The sequence below is a fragment of the Rhea pennata genome, chromosome 2 (assembly GCF_028389875.1).
Source record: "Rhea pennata isolate bPtePen1 chromosome 2, bPtePen1.pri, whole genome shotgun sequence".
NCBI classification, from domain to species: Eukaryota; Metazoa; Chordata; class Aves; order Rheiformes; family Rheidae; genus Rhea; species Rhea pennata.
The window spans coordinates 33,077,410-33,097,218 of NC_084664.1; the positions used below are offsets into that span (position 1 = coordinate 33,077,410).

At 38.3% G+C, this 19,809-nt stretch overlaps 1 protein-coding gene across 1 annotated transcript in view; it reads left to right on the forward strand.

The window, feature by feature from the left end:
• The window catches only part of LOC134135923 (uncharacterized), a 69,340-nt gene extending 49,757 nt beyond the window's left edge, over positions 1 to 19,583 (forward strand). Inside the window, 2 exon segments of the mRNA XM_062567611.1 lie at positions 9,923 to 9,958; positions 19,203 to 19,583. Coding sequence (XP_062423595.1) covers positions 9,923 to 9,958; positions 19,203 to 19,583 — 417 coding nt within the window.
• The last annotated feature ends 226 nt before the right edge of the window (positions 19,584 to 19,809 follow it).

Below are 19,809 nucleotides of genomic sequence, written 5' to 3' on the forward strand. Positions count from 1 at the left end.
TTTTTAGGAATTTAATTTTATCCTCCAATCTTCCAAAATGTGTTATGTGCATGTCATTTTGTTCTTTTGATATTGTATTTAAGTAGGATAATTCCACAGCAGCAAGCATGCAGGGGCCATCAGCGCAGACCAAATACACATAAAATTGTTACCAAATGTTCTTAGTATATACTTTTTGTTAAAAGAGAAACAAAAAACATGCATAGTCTGATTTCTCAACATGGCCACTTAATTACTTACTTAACAAGCATCAAGTAGTATAATGCAAATGGATTCCTTCAAGATTTTAGTTCTTTTAGCTGCAAGGTAGAAAAGATTTTCAGTGAGTGGGTGGTCTAAGAAAATTGCCTTTTGTTCAACAAATTTTCTTGAGACGTGAATAGGTCTGTGTTTTATCAAATGAATCAGTGCAGCAGTGATATATTATCAGATAATTCACAAGGCAAATTGGTGGAGATGAGGGGAGAAAACATGAATGAACATCTTTTACAAAAAGATTGACTATTGAAAGTAGGGCTACTGGTAATGAGCTCCAGACATATTGCTGTAGGAGCGATAAGAACAGGAAATGCTTTGGGCAACATTGTTTGCAAAAATAGCCCTTTTAAAATGCAACATGGCTGGCCTGCCTTTAGCAGCATAGCTGTTGAAAGGATTGCATTAAATGAATTGTATGATAGATGACTCTTGACATGCCGGGCTCCTCCTTGTTTCAGATTCTAGGCTCCACTTTATGGATCATGTTAAGATCTGGGGCTGGAACAGGAGACCCTTTCAACAGATAACATGAAGAAGTAGCTAATCTTCTCTATAGCTCCCTGTTATCTAGCATTAATGAAAAAAATTAAGAACATCAGCTTATTTTCATTTGATGGGAAAGGCTTTTTGGTTTTTCTTTCACCCATGAAAGGAGAGCCTGACACAATCTGGGAAAGCACTGGCATTCAAACAAGTATTCTTCTGAACTCAGACAGTTATATAAGTTTCACTGGGTGCCACTGCCAACTTGCTCAAAGTAATTTTTTTGATATTACACATCATTTCAGTGATGTTGACACTGAAAATTGGAATATTTGCTACCCCTTGTTCTGAAGACTTCATTTGTTTGAGAATGTTAGATTCCAAACAATGTTGTTATTCATCACTAATTTTTTTCTCTTTTCCCTCTAGAATAAGCTTCACTTCAGGCCAAGATTGTTGGCAAGCTTCAAATGAGGGAGAGATCAGTTAGATAGTAAACAAAGTCAGAAATCCCACTGTCATGGATGCATTTTTGTTGCATCTCCCCAAATATTCTCATCTGAAGATGTGCAGGTATGTAAGCACAACTGCAGCTTATACAAAAGAGTAATTATTGAGGTCTTAGGATTTTGCTATTGGCAGAGAAAAAAAAATGAACAGTTTCACTTTGCAGTCCCTAATTTAGGCACAGAAAATTCACAGCAGATGTTCTTTATTTTCAAAGGCTTGGCTCTTTGGAAGGCGATAAGAGTTTTGGATATATATTTCTACAGTTTCCACTAGCACCTTTTTCAATTAATTTGTTTGCTGCTTTGATAAAAACAGAAATGTTTTTTTTTTCCTTCCCCAGACACTATAGTTGAAACAGAGATATAATTAGATAATATGATTTAATTATTGCCTCCTTGCAAAAGAATCTACTTATATAACTTCTTGGGTTTTTTACACAATCTTGGTTTTGAAGCTCAACTCCCAACTTTTTAGGTTGTTGCGAAGGAGATTCTCAAACAATCAGAAGTGAAGCATGTATTTTCTCCAGTTCTCTACTTTCAGCTGTAGGTAGAATTAGATTTATGAAAGTGTATTTTGTAGGTAGGCTGCAGATATACAGTTATTAGGGTGGCTAACTTATTGAAAGCATCTTCTCATCTGATAAACAGGTAGTGATGAAATAACTTGTTGATAAGTTAATCTCATAATAAGTAGGCTTATGGTAACATGAAAACCACCATCTTTGGAAGTGCAAAAGACTGAAAAGCCATCAATATTCTCTGTATTTAAACAGTCAAATGTTTAAATAGAGTAGGTGAGTGACAAGGAGGTGACATGCCTGAAGTATGCCTATTCTTTTTCCACATGCCATCTGAAGCCTACGAGAAATTGGATATAAATGTGAGTGGCAGAGATTTTGCTCTAACTGTGGTCAGAGACACATTGGCTTGAAGGCATCCCTGCCCCTATAAACCACTTTTGGTCAAACATAAGTATTATATAATTTGCTATTTAAGAGCTGTATTTTTGAATAATTTGATTACTCCCAGGAAACTAGCAGACAGTTTGAATTTGGGAAGGCAAAATTTTCAGACATCTTTAGAAAATAGATAAAAGTGACTAAACTATCAGCTGTACAGTCCAGTAAACTAATTTTTATTTTCTGACTTGAATTTTCATCTTCCAGTCCTAAGCAATGTATATTCTTGCTTTCATTAACATGGCTAAGGGATAAAGCTTACCACTAGTAGAGTTCTCCTTCTTTGCTATTTTTCAGAAAATATTAATATCCCAATTCATAAGTATCTAATGCTGTCTCAGTTGTCCTGTGTCACATTGCACTCAGGGATGTCCGAAATGATGTAATGTCCATATTTAAACATCTGAAATCTTCTTGATGAATTTGGTAACGTAGGAGTAGCAGGAGGTTGTGAATCAGGCAGATGCCAGACTTGATCCTATCAGGTTTGTGGAAATTGAGGCTCAGTGTCTGCAGCAGTGTTCAGCATTTTGAAAATCCATTTTTAAATCCTGATAGAAGAAACTTAAAGAAATGAGAGAGAGTTTAAGGACCCCTCCTGTTCAACTTAAGTTTTGAGGGGAATAGAACCCAAAATGCAGCTGTATTTAGAAATCCATTTGTTTTTCAATTTGATTCTTTGTTAATGAAAAAGAAAAAGGGAAGTAATTTTCTTCCCTAAAATCAATAATCTATTAGTCTGATGAGAATCATGCTACAGCTAGCAGCCAGTTCCATAAATTGCGGAATCTGCTCTGTAGTTTGCTACTAATTAGTGAGTAATACTCCACAAAAACAATTGCGTGTGAACCCTTTCCTTTAAAAACACAACCCTCAATGGGAGTTGACTTCCTTACTCTCCTTTGAAAATTCCATTCCTGGTATTTATTATTATATTAGTAAGCAGTTATTATTTAGAAATTGTTACTGGCTAATTGCATTAATTGGAGAAGGCAGATAAGGAGGAAACCTCGTGACTGACTAATTGCAGTAAATAGTAATGCATGTCCTCTTAATGATGAAGATAAAGTGAATTCTGCAAGAAACTCCACTAAGGAGCTGCAGAGGGTCAAGATGTAGGTAATTTCTTGTTCTGAAGACACATATACTATTAAAAGAGCTTTCCATTCTTCATATAGTTGTACTGGCATTTTGACTGCAGCTGTTATTTCTCAAAGTGCAACTAATCTTAAGTTATTTAGAGAGTGTGGCTGCTGAGCCCATAGCTGCTTGCAGGTTGTCACAATGACCAAAGGAAAAGAAAAAAATTAAATGTCATATTTACGCGTAGAATCTTGGCAAGCACCTCATGAAACTGTAACGCTCATATCGCACATTTATTGAAGTAAACTCTTTTCTCTCCTGAAACAAACACAACTGGTCAGAACCACAAGTCACTGAAGCTTGGTAAATAGGCCAAGCCCAGTAAGAGGAACTTGCAAGGACTTAAAAAAGGTCACTGAGTTCCAGACTGCGCAGCAATGTGTGCGAGCGTGCATTACACACTCTCTGAATATGCTTTAATGTTGTTGCTCCAAATGCCTGCTTGGATGTTTTTCTGGTTGTTTTTGACAATTTCTCTTGGCATGGGTCTGTGATCTATGTAGACATGATAAAGGAGACATTGTTACAACAGAGTCAGTGACTCTGAATCATAACCCTCCCCACCCCCCTTAACCATTTCTCTCTTTTACTGGCAACTCACTAAAATCAAGGATGCTCTTGGATGTCTATTCTCTCTTACTGAGGTTATTTCCTATGCCTTGTGGTATTTTCATGAAACAAAGAGACTGAGTAAATGATTTCTTTAAAAGATTGATCTGTGGTGTTTGGGAATAGTAGGGAAATAAATTTGTACCCACAAGCTGAAGTACATCTTTAAGAGTAATTCACTGCAGTATTAGTGAGTGTGGTAAAAGAACATCAGAGCGACCACAGCGGGTCAGACCACAGGAGTCTGCAGCCCTTTATGCTGCTTGCAGCTGTGACCGACAGCAAGCGTTAGGGTGCATGCAAGGGAGAAGCACCAGCTTCTAAGATCTGGTGGGCCCTGTAGTGCACTGTGACGCACAAAACTGAATGACACACACTATATAGAAACCTCTAATTCAGATGGAGTTGGAGCACGTAGTGTCTCCACTGAGGCCTAAAAAGGGAATAAACTGAATGTGGCACCCCAGATTGGTATACCACAAAAATACGTCTGACATGGATTTGGATTAGGCTGGGTGCACATTTAGGGCTTTTTTCCCTTTAATTCTTTTTGAACTAGTCACAGAAGTTTTAATGCCATGGAATACTAAATTTATATCTTTACGTTTCCAGCATCCTTTTCTAATACATGGATAATTTTGCCTCTCACCATAGAATTATTTGTCCAGTCACTGTATTAAAGGAGGAGCAGGCACTGAGTCAGGATCAGAAACGATGTAAATTTATTGGCAACGTGCCCTTTTGTGTCTTATCTTTTCTATGTGTATCTTTTAAAAATCTGTCTTATGCCAGAGCCATTTAAAACCAAGAACTCAGATCACTTCTCACAACTTCCTTGTGCTCTCTCAAGGTATTCCGCATTTCTTAAGAATAAAAATCAATGTGAATTTGGATATGGATGGAGGCATGAAGTCTATTATTGGTTTAAACTGAGAAGCAATAACCAAACCTGCACTGCTAAGCAAACAGCTGACATTTGGTTCTTCAAAGGAAACACTTAATTTCCAGTACAAAGAGAAATGACTTCTTTGAATATGAGTTTTCACATGAACATTTATACACACACTATGTCTATAGACTACTGTAAGCGAATGCAAACACCTCAGCCTTGCTACCCTAGTGATCAAACTTTTTACTCTAATACAAAAAATTCTTTATTTAAATAGGTTGCTTCTGATTTAAGGATTGATATAAGTCTTCATACTGCACAAGGGAGCCTCTGCACCCTTCCTCCTACATAAGAAGTATCATTTCTCTGACTGTTGTGTTTTAGCATACCTAACACAGCACCTGAAAGACAACTGAGCTGCCAATGTTAAAAGGTAAAAGATGGGAAAACTGTTTACCTCAGTGTAAACTGCATCAAACATAATTCAGGAAAGCACTTGACATAAACAGTTGATAACAAGTTTGGTGAAACTATATCAAAATAATATCCTCACTTTATTTTCTATACATTGGTATTGACATATTTTAGTGGTCACATTTGAGAGTGAAAGTGCCACCCGGATTCTCTGATATAAATGATGTACATATTGCCTAGTCCAGATTTTTAATAGCATACTATACATTGTGTACATCTGGAGAAATATGCTGACTTGTACTAGCAGAGATTGAAACAGAAATTGGTCCACAGTGTTTTACAGATGCTTTAATCCCCATCAGATCTAGAGTTATTAAGCATTAAAATTAATAATTAATGTAGCTAAAATTAATTGACATCATTAATAAATGATGGTTTGATTCATAGCATCTTAAAGGTGCAGGTGACCCTCATTCAATGAAACAAACTCATAAACAAACCTTTTCTGATTTGTCTCAGGCTGAGGCAGACTGATCAAATTCAGACCGAATCTATTTCTTTTCCCAGCATCTGCTCTCAGTTTACATGTCGTACATGAATTTGAAATCAGTGGAATTACGTATGTGTAACTGAGAACAGAATTTGGCCCTTCAGTTGTCTCTGCACCTCTCCTTTCTCATAAAATTTTATTTTTCTTAGCAAATGATTTAAATATGTTCAGTTATATTCTTGTCCAACATAGATATCTGCTCATTAGGCATCTGCATTGTGGAGTTAGCTGCGGATCATCAGTTAAACATGAGAGTTTAAACAGATCCCTATAAACCATGGTTTGTTTCAAGTCCAGCACAGATGCAGAGCTGTTCATCTTCATTTAATAGCTAGTATATCCCTAAGGTTTTGGTATTTAAATGGCATCATTTTCCCTTCTATGCCTCATAATCTTCATCTTGCACCTCTTCATTAAATATTACTTCCAGGCCATGATACTCAGCTTACTGTTATTTAATTTTCCTTAAATATTTTCCCACTACAGCTCTCTCTTTGGAGCCAAAATTGAAGTGTTCTTACAGGCTGAAATCTTGGTAAAACTCCCACTGAAACTAATACAGCCAGAATCTGGCGATCTGTTTTCATTCAGACAAACTCCCCTTCATGGCAGCTGGCATTTGTTTAGAAAAGCTCAAGGCACCTTTGGACCCTGTGTTAGTCTGACTGATTAAGACTTAGAGAGAAACCCAGGCCGTGGTTCTCCGTAAGCATTTTGTTACTAATCTTTTTGCTAAGCCAACTGCTCCTCATGAAAATCCTTCTATAAATGTTACATCCGTTAGCACTGCATTCCCTGTTGGTACAGCTCTGAAGACTAAGTTACTTTTCAAAGCACCTTGAGTACAATACCAATACTGTTTACATTACGTATTCATAAAACAAGAATAAATTTCCACAGTATTTATGCAAACGTATGGTCTAGCTTGTGTAAATTATACATTCCCTGTGCACCAAGAATGAACATGGGTTGAGCAGTTAAAAGGAAATATTACTTTTTCCAGCCCAGTTTAAGCACATAAGAAATCAAAATTAAAGATGATAATGTTTAGATCTTGGGGATTTGGTAGAGAGGAAAAAAAGAAAAAACAACATGAATGTGAATAAAAGAACAAGTTAACCTTAAATTCCCTGTTGGCGTCCTTAGTTTGCACATGTGTTTGGCAAACATGAAATGCTTGAAATACGAGACCTGGCGGTGTCATGGTGCCAGACATAGTTAACATTAAAAATATTCTTCCAAATTATTAAAAGGTGCTCTGAAACTGCTGTAAAAACAAAGAGTTTCTAATGGTAAAATAAACCCCTTAGACTGACAGTATGCCTGTATTATCCTCCATTAACATTAAAAGGAATTGAGATGCATTTACACACTCGGGAGAGATTATTCTCTACAACCTGCAACTGTGGACGGTCTCTAGGTTGCAAGATCACTGGCAATTTGACTTTACAAAGCTTTTGTTTCCTCCCACCACACCAACACATAGACAATTGCTGTAGCCTGTTGTGGCCAGCAAAGCCACCCTATCTTTCCACAAGTCCTCTGTGGTTCCTCTTGCCAGAATTTCTTTTTGTACATTGATCATAGGAAAGAAGGGTCAGCATTTATTCAATTTCCATAATTTTATCAGGTTCTAAATTGAACGGATAAATAAGGTATACATTTGATGTGATTAAAGTACTATAATTCTTCTAACTTTATTTCAAGTTCAATTGATGTCAGTTCATCTAGAATAAGTGTCTCCATCCAGAATGCAGTGATTGCATGAAATGCTGAAGGTCACTTAGAGGTAAACTTTCCTGTCTTTGTACGGGACATACACATTCCCATTTGACTTTTACAAGTATAGCATGGTTTAAGGGGAACTGCTGCTTAGATACTGAAGAAAAACCAACAGGCTGGAAAAGTGTCCTAATTTGGATGAAAAATCCATTTGTTTTAAAAACTCAAGTATTCTGAAAGTATAAAAAAAGTTTTTTTCTGACAACAACAAAAAGGGTTTCTCTGACATTTTCTTAATGGAATGATACCTATTTTTTGTTAAAATATTTTTAACTTAGAAAATTCAATATATATTAGATGTTAAAAATGGGGAAAAAAATCATCTGTTCAAATTGGGAACACCATTCTTTTTTAAATAAATTATTTTAAATTTGGTTTGCATGGGGCATTTCAACATTTTGTTATGTACTTTTTTTTGAAAGGAACAAAAAAAAAGTGTTTGCCAATGAAATGGGCAAGTTGGTTCCCTTCCAGGTATGCTAAAGTGTAAATAAAGCAAGGTGACTACCTAGACTTTTCCTGGTGAAGTTGTACTATATGAATCTAAGGAATTCTACAGCTATAAACAGCTGAAAAGCATGAGAGAGCCATTGTACACATATGCCACAAAGCCCCTGGCATGTTCTACAAGAAGAAGTTACTAAGAATCACATCAAAATAACAAAAATCTGTGTTAAACTAAACTGACTCAGTTTCAGCCGCTACAAGATCTACTGCATTAAGAAATACTGTGAATTTCTGTTATGAAGGTTGTTCAGTACAAAGTGAGATATGTTTGTTTTGGGGCTTTTCATAGTTATAACCTGGCCCACCTTCGGTTCACCCACTTTGCTTAACCTGTCTTATTAATTTGCTCATGAGTTTAGTTCACAGCCCTGCTCAGTTTAGCCGTCTTCTGACAAATGACTGTAGTTGTCAGTCAGTCTGCTCCCTGCAGGAGAGGGTGTTGACTGTGCTCGTTAAAGTCACTGCTACCTGTATAGCTGCACTCACCTAAGTATATGACAGCACCGAGCTTTCATAAATCAGACTACAAGTGTCCCTTGGGGATATAACTCCTCCAACTTTGGGGAATAAATAAGCCAAGCTTTACTTACTGAGGCTGAAACAATAGAATTTAGTGAGTCTTCTTTTGCACTTAAAATACTGCAGGAATTTAGCCACAAGACCAAACCAGATAATCTTCTTGTCCCCAGATCTATGTGCCACATTCTGAAGTTGCATTATTCTGCTTGTCTGCACAAGTTCCTTTAATGTTCCTATACAGGCAGTACACAATACTTAGTGTTGTGAAGACATGCCATGTTTAGAGTTTTGTTGTGTAAGATTCTGAATGGAGTGGTGGTCATTTGGACATGTCAGCGAGGAGGACGGCTCTCACCCTTGTGTTCTAGACAGGGTTAGTTTTTGATACAGCGAACTACTCTATAAGGGCTAGCCACTTATGTTGTGTTGAAATTCCTGAAAAAGGAGATAGATCAGTGTTTTACAGTTTTTTCCATAACTGGTATTTTATAGGCACATAATTTACTTATAGATTATAGCAACTGCTTGTTGAACTTGACCTAGATAGTCCTGAGTCCTGTCATCTCAATATATTGCTATATATTCACAGCCTTTTGTGCTGATAAACAGGAAAGTACAAGCTAACACTTTTCCATATACTATTTTTTCTAGGCATACACTGTAGGTTGTTTTCCAATTGTGGCCCAAGGTCGTTGTTTTTAGCCTATCATCACAAAAACTCTACGTGCTCTGAAGGTTCATTATCACCTATCATGTTTATTGGCTATATTGATATGCCTACATTGCACAGTGCAACTCTATATAAAGCTGTTACCTGAAGTCACAGAGGCAGGATGACTGCATGACTGTGTAATAGAAGCACTATGACCACAGCCTTCCGGGTTAGTTGCTCTCAGGGACAATATATCCTTGAAGCCATGCAGACCTGAAATAAAGAAGGTTAATGATACTTTTGTAAAAATGTGCATTGTCTTCCTTCGTCTATTCTGATGTTTTCCATCAAATGGGCTGAACATGAAAAAGGCTGATGGCTGGTGACTACCACCAAAAACTATAGTGCATAAACCTGGGTACCAAAGAAATGACCGTCTAGTGAAGGCTAAGTGAATGGATGCATGAGGTGCAATGAGGTGATGAGGGCATGAGAACATAATCCCTTGACCTAAAGCAAATTTCTGAAAATATCTGCTTGTACTTGCAATGCATGTAACCTTCAGTTGTCTTTAAATCTACAAAGGCCTAAGATATAGCCAGTGCTTAAAGGTTTAAAACACTTTTTTTTCATTATTTTCAAGAGAAGATGGGGGCAATGACCTATGGAAAATCATCATTTGTCTGATATCCTTAAGGGAAAATAAACTTGCTCAATGGAACAACAAAATTCTGTTACAGTAACTGCACTGGCTGTAACCCAGCAAATGCTTCAGTGTTTATAATTCTCCTTCCCCTATGCCAATAACAAATTTGGTAGAATAATTTACGAGCTGAGATTGCATTCCCTATCCCAACTTTTATTCACAAGTTACTCAAGGTTTTGACTGTTACACATTGCTCACCATATAGATCCTGGTTAACATAGGCCACCCACACCCTGGATGATAATTTCGAGCAGTCTTCTTCTCATCTTCTTCCCTAGCTATTTTATGTTTAGAAGATCAGCTTGAGCTAGACAGAGCAGGAGAAACTGCGCACAGGCTGTATGGGGTGGTCTACACGGAAAATGAAGATTAAACATTGAGTTTAGTGATATAAAGCTTTGGAGGATGGAGGAGAAAGTAGCACTGTGTGAAACTTCAGATACCAAGAATTTCTGGGAAGGGAGAGGCAGATATGAGCTTATTAATGCTACGCTACATTAACCTTTCAGAAGTGTCACCCTAGTCCATGAATACGCCTCTATTTCTCAAATAAACTTATTTGGTTTACTGACCTCTTACAACTCTTACAACTATGGGAACTGGTGATAGATGTGGTCACTGAATGCCAGAGCTAACATAACTTTAGCTATAGCCCAATTCTTACATATTCTCTCTGTTAAGGAGGATCAGCCTTCAAGATGGAGATCTCCATCCAAAGATGGAGTGATGGAGAGTGGCCTAGCAATAATGTCTGCCAGCTCCCTCAGCACTCATGGGTGCATCCCATCAGGGCCCATGGATTTTTGGGTGTCAGGTTTACCTAAATGATCTCTAACCCACTCCTCCTCGACCAAGGCAAAGTCTTCATTTCTCCAAACTTTCTCTGTGATCTCTAGGGTCTGGAATTCCTGAAGGCTGCCCTTAGCAGTAAAGACTGAAGCAAAGAAGGCATTAAGTAACTCTGCCTTCTCTGGATCCTTTGTCACCAGGGCACCCACCCCATTCAGCAGCAGGTCCACATTTTCCCTAGTGCACCTCTTGCTGCTGATGTATTTGAAGAAGCCCTTCTTGTTTTTGACATCGCTTGCCAGATTTAATTCCAAATGGACCTTTAGCCTTCCTTGTCAGATCCTTGCCTATTCTGACCACATTCTTATATTCCTCCCAAGTGACCTGTCCCCTCTTCCACATTCTATGTACTTTCTTCTTCTATTTGAGTCTTGCCAGGAGCTCCTTGCTCATATGTGCAGGTCTCCTGCCCTCTTTACTGGATTTCTTACTCATAGGGATGCACTGCTCTTGAGCTTGGAGGAAGTGATGCTTGAATATTAACCAGCTCTCTTGGACCCCTCCTTCCTTCTAGGGCCCTAACCCATGAGATCCCTGAAGAGGCCCAAGTCTGCTCTCTGAAGTCCAGGGTTGTGATCCTACTTATTGCCCTGCTTCCTCCTTGCAGGATTCTTGAACTTCACTATCTCATGGTCACTACAGCCAAGCCTGCCCCCAGCCTTCACATCTCAAACCAACCCTTCTTTGTTTGTTAGTAAAAGGTCCAGTAGTGCACCCCTCCTAATTAGCTCCTCCACCACTTGTGTCAAAAAGTTGTCATTAGTGCTCTGCAGGAACCTCCTGGACTGTTTGTGCCTAGTTGTGTTGTCCTTCCAGTAGACATCAGGGTATTTGAAGTCCCCCTTGAGAATCAGGGCCTGTGATCACGAGGCTGCTTCCAGCTGTCTGTAGAAGGCCTTATTGACTTTCTCTTCCTAATACTATCTGGAATGCCCTGTATTGAATGTTTTGCATTTTTAAATCTATGACCGTTAAGAATTTGTTATATGGGCATCTAAAATGTCACTAATTTAACTGGCAAGAGGTCGGAATATAATCTGTGTAAAAATGCTTGATAGTCTCTTTAATTTAAAATTTCTTATACTTTCCTGCTAGTAGTTCTACCTCTTAGGTCTTTTTCATCTATTTCTTCAGTGTGAGCTTCACCAGTTAAAATTTTAAGTCAGTCAGTCAGATTTACAGCAACTTGGCATAATGTATATGGTGAGAGTTGAAGGAAGATTTGAAACTCTTTTAGGCTTATCTAGAAACTTGCTTTGAGGGCAGGTCCTCAACAAAAAAGTCATGAGCTGCATCTACTGCTTCCTCTTAATTCAATGACAGACTCTCAGACTCTATGGAAATTGTTAGCTTTTAAAGACCAGTCTGCCTTTAATTATACCAATAAACTCTGTTTGTCTATCTGTCTATTAGGGAAAACATTGTTGGCATTGTTTTTAATACAATGTTTTTAATTTACTTAAAGGATAGGAAAATGGAGTTAAATCCATTGTCCTCCAAGCAGGACTTAGAGGAGGATGAAAAAGACTGCTGGGTTTGCCAGTGACTAAGAATGGATTTTCGGCAGCCTGACACAAAACTTTTAGTAGAAAAACTTTTCCTGCCAAAATAATGCAATGAAAAGTAGAAACATAAATGAAACACATGCTAAAAGTAACAGGTCATGGGACACATCCTAGAGTTACTATTAGTACCTAATAACCTCTTAAAAGTGGGAACTGCAGTCATGAAGCTCTTGGGTAGGAGTTAACTACAGCCTACAGGAAGCTTCATACAAGGCTTTTGGCTCTGGAGTGGGGAAAACAAGCATGAGGGACCGGCTATCAAGGAGACTGTAATCCAAGTCCCTTCACAGAAGCCAGGGGTGTGTCATGTTCATCCTCGTTTTTTAGTCACTCTCAGTAAGTTAAGATATATATTCTCAGTTTTCTACCTGTCTGCTTGGGGGAAGACTTTGAGGGCTGGCTTGAGGTAGGTGCAGGCAGTATGCTCTGTGTGTGCGTGCATGTGTGCGTGTGTGGCAGCCCAAGGGGAAAGGGAGAGGAGGAGGAGTATGCCCTTCTCAGAAGTCCACTTAGCCACCCCATGGATGGGGGTAACCTAAGCATAGGGGCACCCCACGCATATGGGTCCTCGGCACCCTGCACGTGGACCAGCCACTTCTGGCATCCATTCTGACATCTGCCTGTCGCCTGGGCTGGATCCCCCAAAATCAGGTGTTTGTCTCACAGGTCACTGAGATCTGTAAGCCACCTTGGCCAGGTGATTTCTAGCTACTTGCAGGGCAGGACGGACGGATAGAAGTTGGGTCTCCTGAGTGCTGAAGGCCCAGGCCAGCTCAGCTAGTGTACGCTTACTGTTTTTCTTGCTGTTCTTCAATTCACTATTTTCTTTTTCATTATTCCAACAAAATATAAATATTCCTTTCTGTCCTCACATTTCTGATATAGTTATCACATTATAGATCTGTTATTCCATGGCAGTTTCAGGATTTTCTCTGCTCAAAGCTAAGTTTATCACTCAGCAATTAATTCTCAACAGTTTATAATTTTGTCTTAGCATGCAAACAGTGTGCTGCATTAGCATTTCAGAAACGGCACAGTTACTAAAAAGAACTCCTTGAAAGTCAAGTCTCTTGGAAACTTATTCTGACACTAGTAAAAGGCAAAAATCCTAGTTAAAATAAAACAACGGTTGTTTATATAAGCAGATTCTAGTTACTTTAATTATTGCTTTTGGCAAGATTCTAGAAGTTTAATCTTTCCTAAATCCCACAGTAATGTCTGCTGGCTAAAGGGTTTAGTTACCATGAAAAATCTTCAGTCAATACCTAAGCTAAATGCAACTATACACTAGGGTAGCCTTACCCCAAATAGTTTCACTTGGATGAAGAAGATTGTTCTCATTTACTAATTCAATTAGAAGCCTGAGGAACATGAGATACATATAAATCTAATTTCTTCAGCATAGTAATTTAAAAAGACTTCAGGTCTTTGAAGTTAAAAGATCATATTTATATTTCCTGATGTCAATCAGTTGTTGGAGCCCAAATTGCTCAGCCACCTTTTTTGGGAAAGTCAGTTATATAAGAACAAAAAAGAATATACTGTGGATAAAACAGTGGGAATGCGCTATTAGCTGGGCAGGAGCTACCCTGGTACGTGTCAGTGAGGATTTCGTCGCAGCTGTGATTCCACACCAGCCGCAGGGGGCTGCGCCTCGCAGGCAGCTCCGCGACTCGAGCCGTTCGTGCAGGGTTGGTCCCAACCTCCTCTGCAGTCAGAAGGAAATTCATGTTCACTTTAGTGAGATGTCTTTAAAGCTCTATGATCTACCACCTTGAAAATTTATTTCAGCTAGAGTTAGGTGAAATATGGTTTGTTAGCATTTCTTGTACAAGGGGTGACTTAAAGCCCCGTATGATAACGTGATGGCACTTTTCTCTCACGGTCCTTCAGCACCAAGAGAACCTTTTCTCTTCTCCTGTCCAGTGTTTTTCCCTGGCCTTGTGACTCACTCCAGCCACGTTAATTTAAGAAAACTAGTGCAGTGAGACTTTCATGTTTGCTGGTGATAACATTTCCATTTGTTTTTTAATGGAATTCAAGGTGGACTAAAACTCTGGGAACAGATCTCATGATCCAGTTAAAACATTTCACTGAGAGTTTTGGTTTAATAAATAAAGATTATTGGTACATTCTTTGTCTTGTTTCTATTAGAAAATGTTTGGGTTTTGCAAAAATAGATGAACTTAAAAATACAATTTAAGGCATAGTTCCACTTATTTTAAAAGTGAAATAAAAGTTTACATTGGATTTTAAAATATTCCATCAAAATAATATATGAGGTAAAGATCTAATTATTTCTGGTGAAAAATTTCACTGTTGGCAAAACCCAATTTTTTTAACTAAAAGTTTTGGTCAAAAAAATTTCATCAGGTCTAGTGGCCACACTGTCGGAGTACCCAGCCATCTGATTAGCAATTACATCAGGCCAATCCACACTCATGTGACATTTCTGTGAGTAATGAGAAATGCAGGTCTGTATCACCACCAAATAAGCATTATATTAGTTTGATATAGAGAACAGTAGCATCAGGAAAAAAATAAACGATAGTAAAACATTTGATAATGACATCTCTGTGAACAACAATTTACTCAAAGATTGTACTGAACCATTGCCTCAGTATTAAAATGCTAAAAATCTTCACATTCTTAAAGGAGACTTTTTCAAATATATAAAATGTGTAAGTACAAAACCACTGTGCTCATCACTCATGATAACTGAAGATTCCTTGACAACATATATTTTATTAAAAAAGGAGAAAATAAGAGAAAAAACACAAGATTTCTTCGTTTCTTAATAGAATAGGTCTTTACATTAAAAAAACTCCTTAGAAAAATTATTTGGACATAAACCCGTGGCTACCTACAGCAATATTCTAGAATAAATAAGTATAGTATGAAGAAAACAAAAAATAAAGTTGTGCATGGTACAAGGTATATTAAAAAAAAAAAAAAGGATTTAAGCCCATTCCTGTTTGGATCAAAAAAGTAAGTGGTGTACAGATATTGATTTTTAAATATTTTTTTACTTACCATTTTAGCAGTGAGTAAAGTGGTCTATAAATACTTCTTTTTTACAGTATATGTTGCCTTAGCTAGTATTTCTGAATCATTTAGTGTGCTCTGGCATAACACACTAAAGAAGTATAAAGAAAATATATTCCACATCTACTTTTGTAACAAAAGAGTCCATAAACTGTGTCACAAATGATGTCGGAGATAGTGCTGACAGCCTTTTTGGTAACATAAGAAAGAAGGATAATGGATATGGAGATAAAATGGGAAAAATAAAATGGACTAAGCTATTTTTTTCACATTCAAAATTGAATCTAACTCTCCTCTAAATGCCTTTTGGGCTATTGGATATAGCTCTCCTGACAGCTGCAGATGTAGTCATAGCAGTATTAGAAAAATACAAGTTTTTTTTTTCTAAGTTCAAGACCTGAGCACTGTCTAAAAAGGGAGACGTGCCTTCGAGCACTGAACTTTTGATATTCTTCTGACTTTAATGCATACCAACACTTGGAGTTCAAAGCATGGATTTAGTAACCAAAGGAAAAAAAAAAACATGAATTTCAACCATGATTACATAACAACGTACAACATAACATAACTTCTAGTTGGGAAACTTTGCAAATGCCTGGCTGTTTTGTTTTTCTTTCCCTTTTGGGGTGAGGATGGAGCAGGAAGAGTGGAGGGTGCTGAGTACGATCCTCTGAAATATTTCAAAGGGAGCAAACATTTCTGACGTGTAAAAGTACAGATTTGTAGCAGGTAGTAACATGAACGCCTTCAGCAGCTACCGTATGTGCTCCTGAGCTGATGCGGATGGCTATCCATACGTATAGAGACAATCCGGATCGGCTCCTGTCCACTCCTTCTGGGCCGCGCAAGACCGGAGCCAGGGAGTATTCGCTGGGGCTGGCTGGGCAGGAGGCCGGTGCTCCGACTGTATTGGAAAAGATTTGAAATGGCCCTAAATCGCAGTCAGCACCAACTATTCTAAAACTGCAGTTTTACAGCTACTTTAACCCAGCAGGAGTGCAGGTTGGTGGGTCTGTTTTGGTTTTGTTTTTCAAGCAGAGCAGTCCCCCCGTCTAGTTCACCCTGCAGCCATGTGAGGGCTACGACAGGCACGAGGAAGGGGGTGAGACCTCCCCTTCCAGAAATGGTGTAGATTTTTGCTGAGTTGAAGAGAATGCCTAAATACAATCTAAAAGTAGCTGTTCCTGCAACGAAGGATTTGAGAGTATCCAGCGGGAAGAAGCTCAGAAATCCTTTCTTTCAAAAAAACGGGCAGCCGAGGGACTGATATATTTGACTACAAGCAACAGGTATTTTTACAGAAAAGGAATTAATATGTATGAACATTTTAATATTTCCTACTCAATCCACCCACCAAGTTAGGCCTAGAGAAGGATTATCACAAGCTAATGAGATGGTATCTTAATGCAAATCATGTTTCCTGTCTCTTAAGCATATGAGTGACTTACAGTGTTGTGACAAATGTCACATCATTACCACTGCCTATAAATTGTTGTTAACTCAGACAACTCAGACCAGAACTATGCAACAAGAAAAATATTCACTTGCATAAACTGGGCTTACAATGCATGAGCTTGGAAAGTGGAAAAAAAAACCCAAGACATTATTTCTAGTAGTAAATTAAAAAAGTTTCAAAAGAGGGGTGTGCTATTCAGCCGCCCTTCTGGGCAGGAAGACTTTATAGAGAAGATTCAGAAGACTGCAGTCTACTCTCCCTAAAATACTAGACCTAGTACTGTCCTTATTTGTATGGTAAATCCCCTCCTTAGGACGAAAACAATTTAAAAAATGGTCAAATAAGATCAAATGCTAGTGTAAGAAATATTCTCAGCCCTTGGATTAGAGCTAAACTCTGGTCTCACTGAAGTCAGTAGAAGCTTTACTGTTGATTTAAAATAAACTATTTCAAACTTAAAATTGTGTTAAGAGACAATTACCATCTAAAATATGCTTAACATTTGAAGCAGGGGAACTTCAAGGGAACTTGAACACGAAGCAGAGTGCTGCTTCCAGCTGCACCACGGACCTTGCTGGCCACATTCACAGTTATAATTAGGTTTCTCTTGCTCATTTGGCAATGCAATGTCTCTATTTCTTCCCAGCATCTCTCTCCAAGTCACTGAAGATGCAGGGCTCTGCTCCAACCTTGTCTCCCAGTCCATGCTGTAAGGGTGTCTCTGGTGCGCAGAACCCTTCTTCCCTGGCTCTCAGCCCAAACCCCAACCTGCAGCCAAAAGACCTCCATCCTTCATATTGCCTCCTCCTAATCTACTCCGACGCTGGGTAAAAAGCTCTCAGTTTCTTTGTGAGTTAAAGGAGTGTAGAAGTGTATGCTTGGGAGCATGGAAACTGAAGCTTTAGGGGTAAAATTTTCTACAGAAGCATGTTGTCAGAGGACACTGGCTTCAGTCAATTGCCCTTCTGTGGCCAACTATGCAGTGCAATGACAAAGTTAATAATAATAATAAAAAAACTTTTCTGACCTCAATAGGGAACTATATTATGCCGTGAAGAATATAGCCTGATCTTCTTGTAACTTCTCGTCACAGTATGGAGAGTCCGACTGCAAATGCTAGATTTAAAAGAAAAAAAATTCTTGTTTAATATTTTTATCTCAAGTGACTTTGGACTCCAAAAAGGACAGGAGATTCAAATTTTCTCAGATGAAGAATGCTGAATGTAAAAGTAGACTTGAAACCTCATGTTCAACTCTCTCACTAGGTATTTGTGTGTATATGTAGGTAGGTATATGTACATACAGGATTACAATCAATTTTTATTCACACGTTATGGGAAGACAGGAATAAATATCCTTGGTTTTCACTTTGCAATCATATTTATATCTTTGTGCACTTAAAGATAAAATAGGTACTACCTCTTATTGAAAAACAACTTGTTTTTTCTAAATTCTTGTATATGAAATGTATATTTACTTGTACATAGTGCATAGAGATATTATGTAATATGAGATTTTAAAAAGTACATACCTGGATGACATTCTATCTCCATACTTCTTGTACTATAGAATTATTCTGTCCACAGTCAGCAGGTTTTGATAGTAATTTAGGGAACTTTTAATTCTTTAATTCTTTAGGAATGAGATAAAAATAAACAGCAAGTTCCAAAAAATATTTTCCCAGTCATTTTCTAATTGTTTTCAATGAATTAAACCAAAACAATGTAACCTTCATGAATTCCCGGAACATGTTACTCATAGTTGTTTTGAACCATAGCAGGTTGGTTGCCTCAGAATTTATTCTCATTAGGTTCCCAGATAAATAACAGAAAACCATAGTAAATAGGAAAGGATTAGAGTTATTTATTACAGCACCAGTGCTAAAGGGATATTTTACATGATTTCAAGCAATTGGAACAATGAGATCTAAGTTTTTTCTTAGAGTTAAGAATATAAGTGCTTTGCTGGACCAAAGCCACCATGTTCAGCACTGAATCTGCCTTGCCAACACTTTTTTTTTCTGTCAAAATGCAACTTAGTTGAGACTAAAATTTTTGATTTGGTAAAGAAAAAAAATATTAAGACTTAAAATGAGTGGAATTGCTGGTGAAAGTATGTCACAGATTAGAGATTACCTTGGGGAATGGGCTTTACTCTTCTAGCAAAAGACATGGGTTTAAATTATGTTTCTGATGGGCTCCAGGCAAAGATTTTGCCTCAGGTTACTCTGAGCAGGAAAACATACGGACTCTCAGCATTGACTTTCCAAAGTCCAGGTTTAGAGTATACAAGAGAGACATGGAGCTGCTGGAGAGAGTCCAGTATAGGGCTACAAAGATGATCAGAGGGCTGGAGCATCTGCCCTATGAGGAACGGCTGCGAGAGCTGGGCCTCTTCAGCCTGGGGAAGAGAAGACTGAGGGGGGATCTGATCAATGTGTACAAGCACCTGAAGGGAGGGTGTCAGGGGGATGGGGACAAACTCTTTTCAGTTGTCCCGTGTGACAGGACAAGAGGCAATGGGCAGAAATTGAAACACAGGAAGTTCCGCCTGAGCGTGAGCGGGAATTTCTTCACTGTGAGAGTAACAGAGCACTGGACCAGGTTGCCCAGAGAGGTGGTGGAGTCTCCTTCTCTGGAGATCTTCAAGGCCCGCCTGGATGCAACCCTGTCTGACATGCTCTAGGTGACCCTGCTGGGCAGGGAGGTTGGACTAGATGCTCTCCAGAGGTCCCTTCCAACCTTACTGATTCTATGATTCTATGGTTCTATGAGTAAGTGCCTTTCCCATCAGAGAGCTAAGCTTTCTGAGTTACTCCCTTTCTCATTTCTTTCTTGATTTCATTCAGCATTGAAACAAGAATGGATTTTGAGACTCATTTTTTGTGTGTGGCATGGAATTGCTCCTGAAG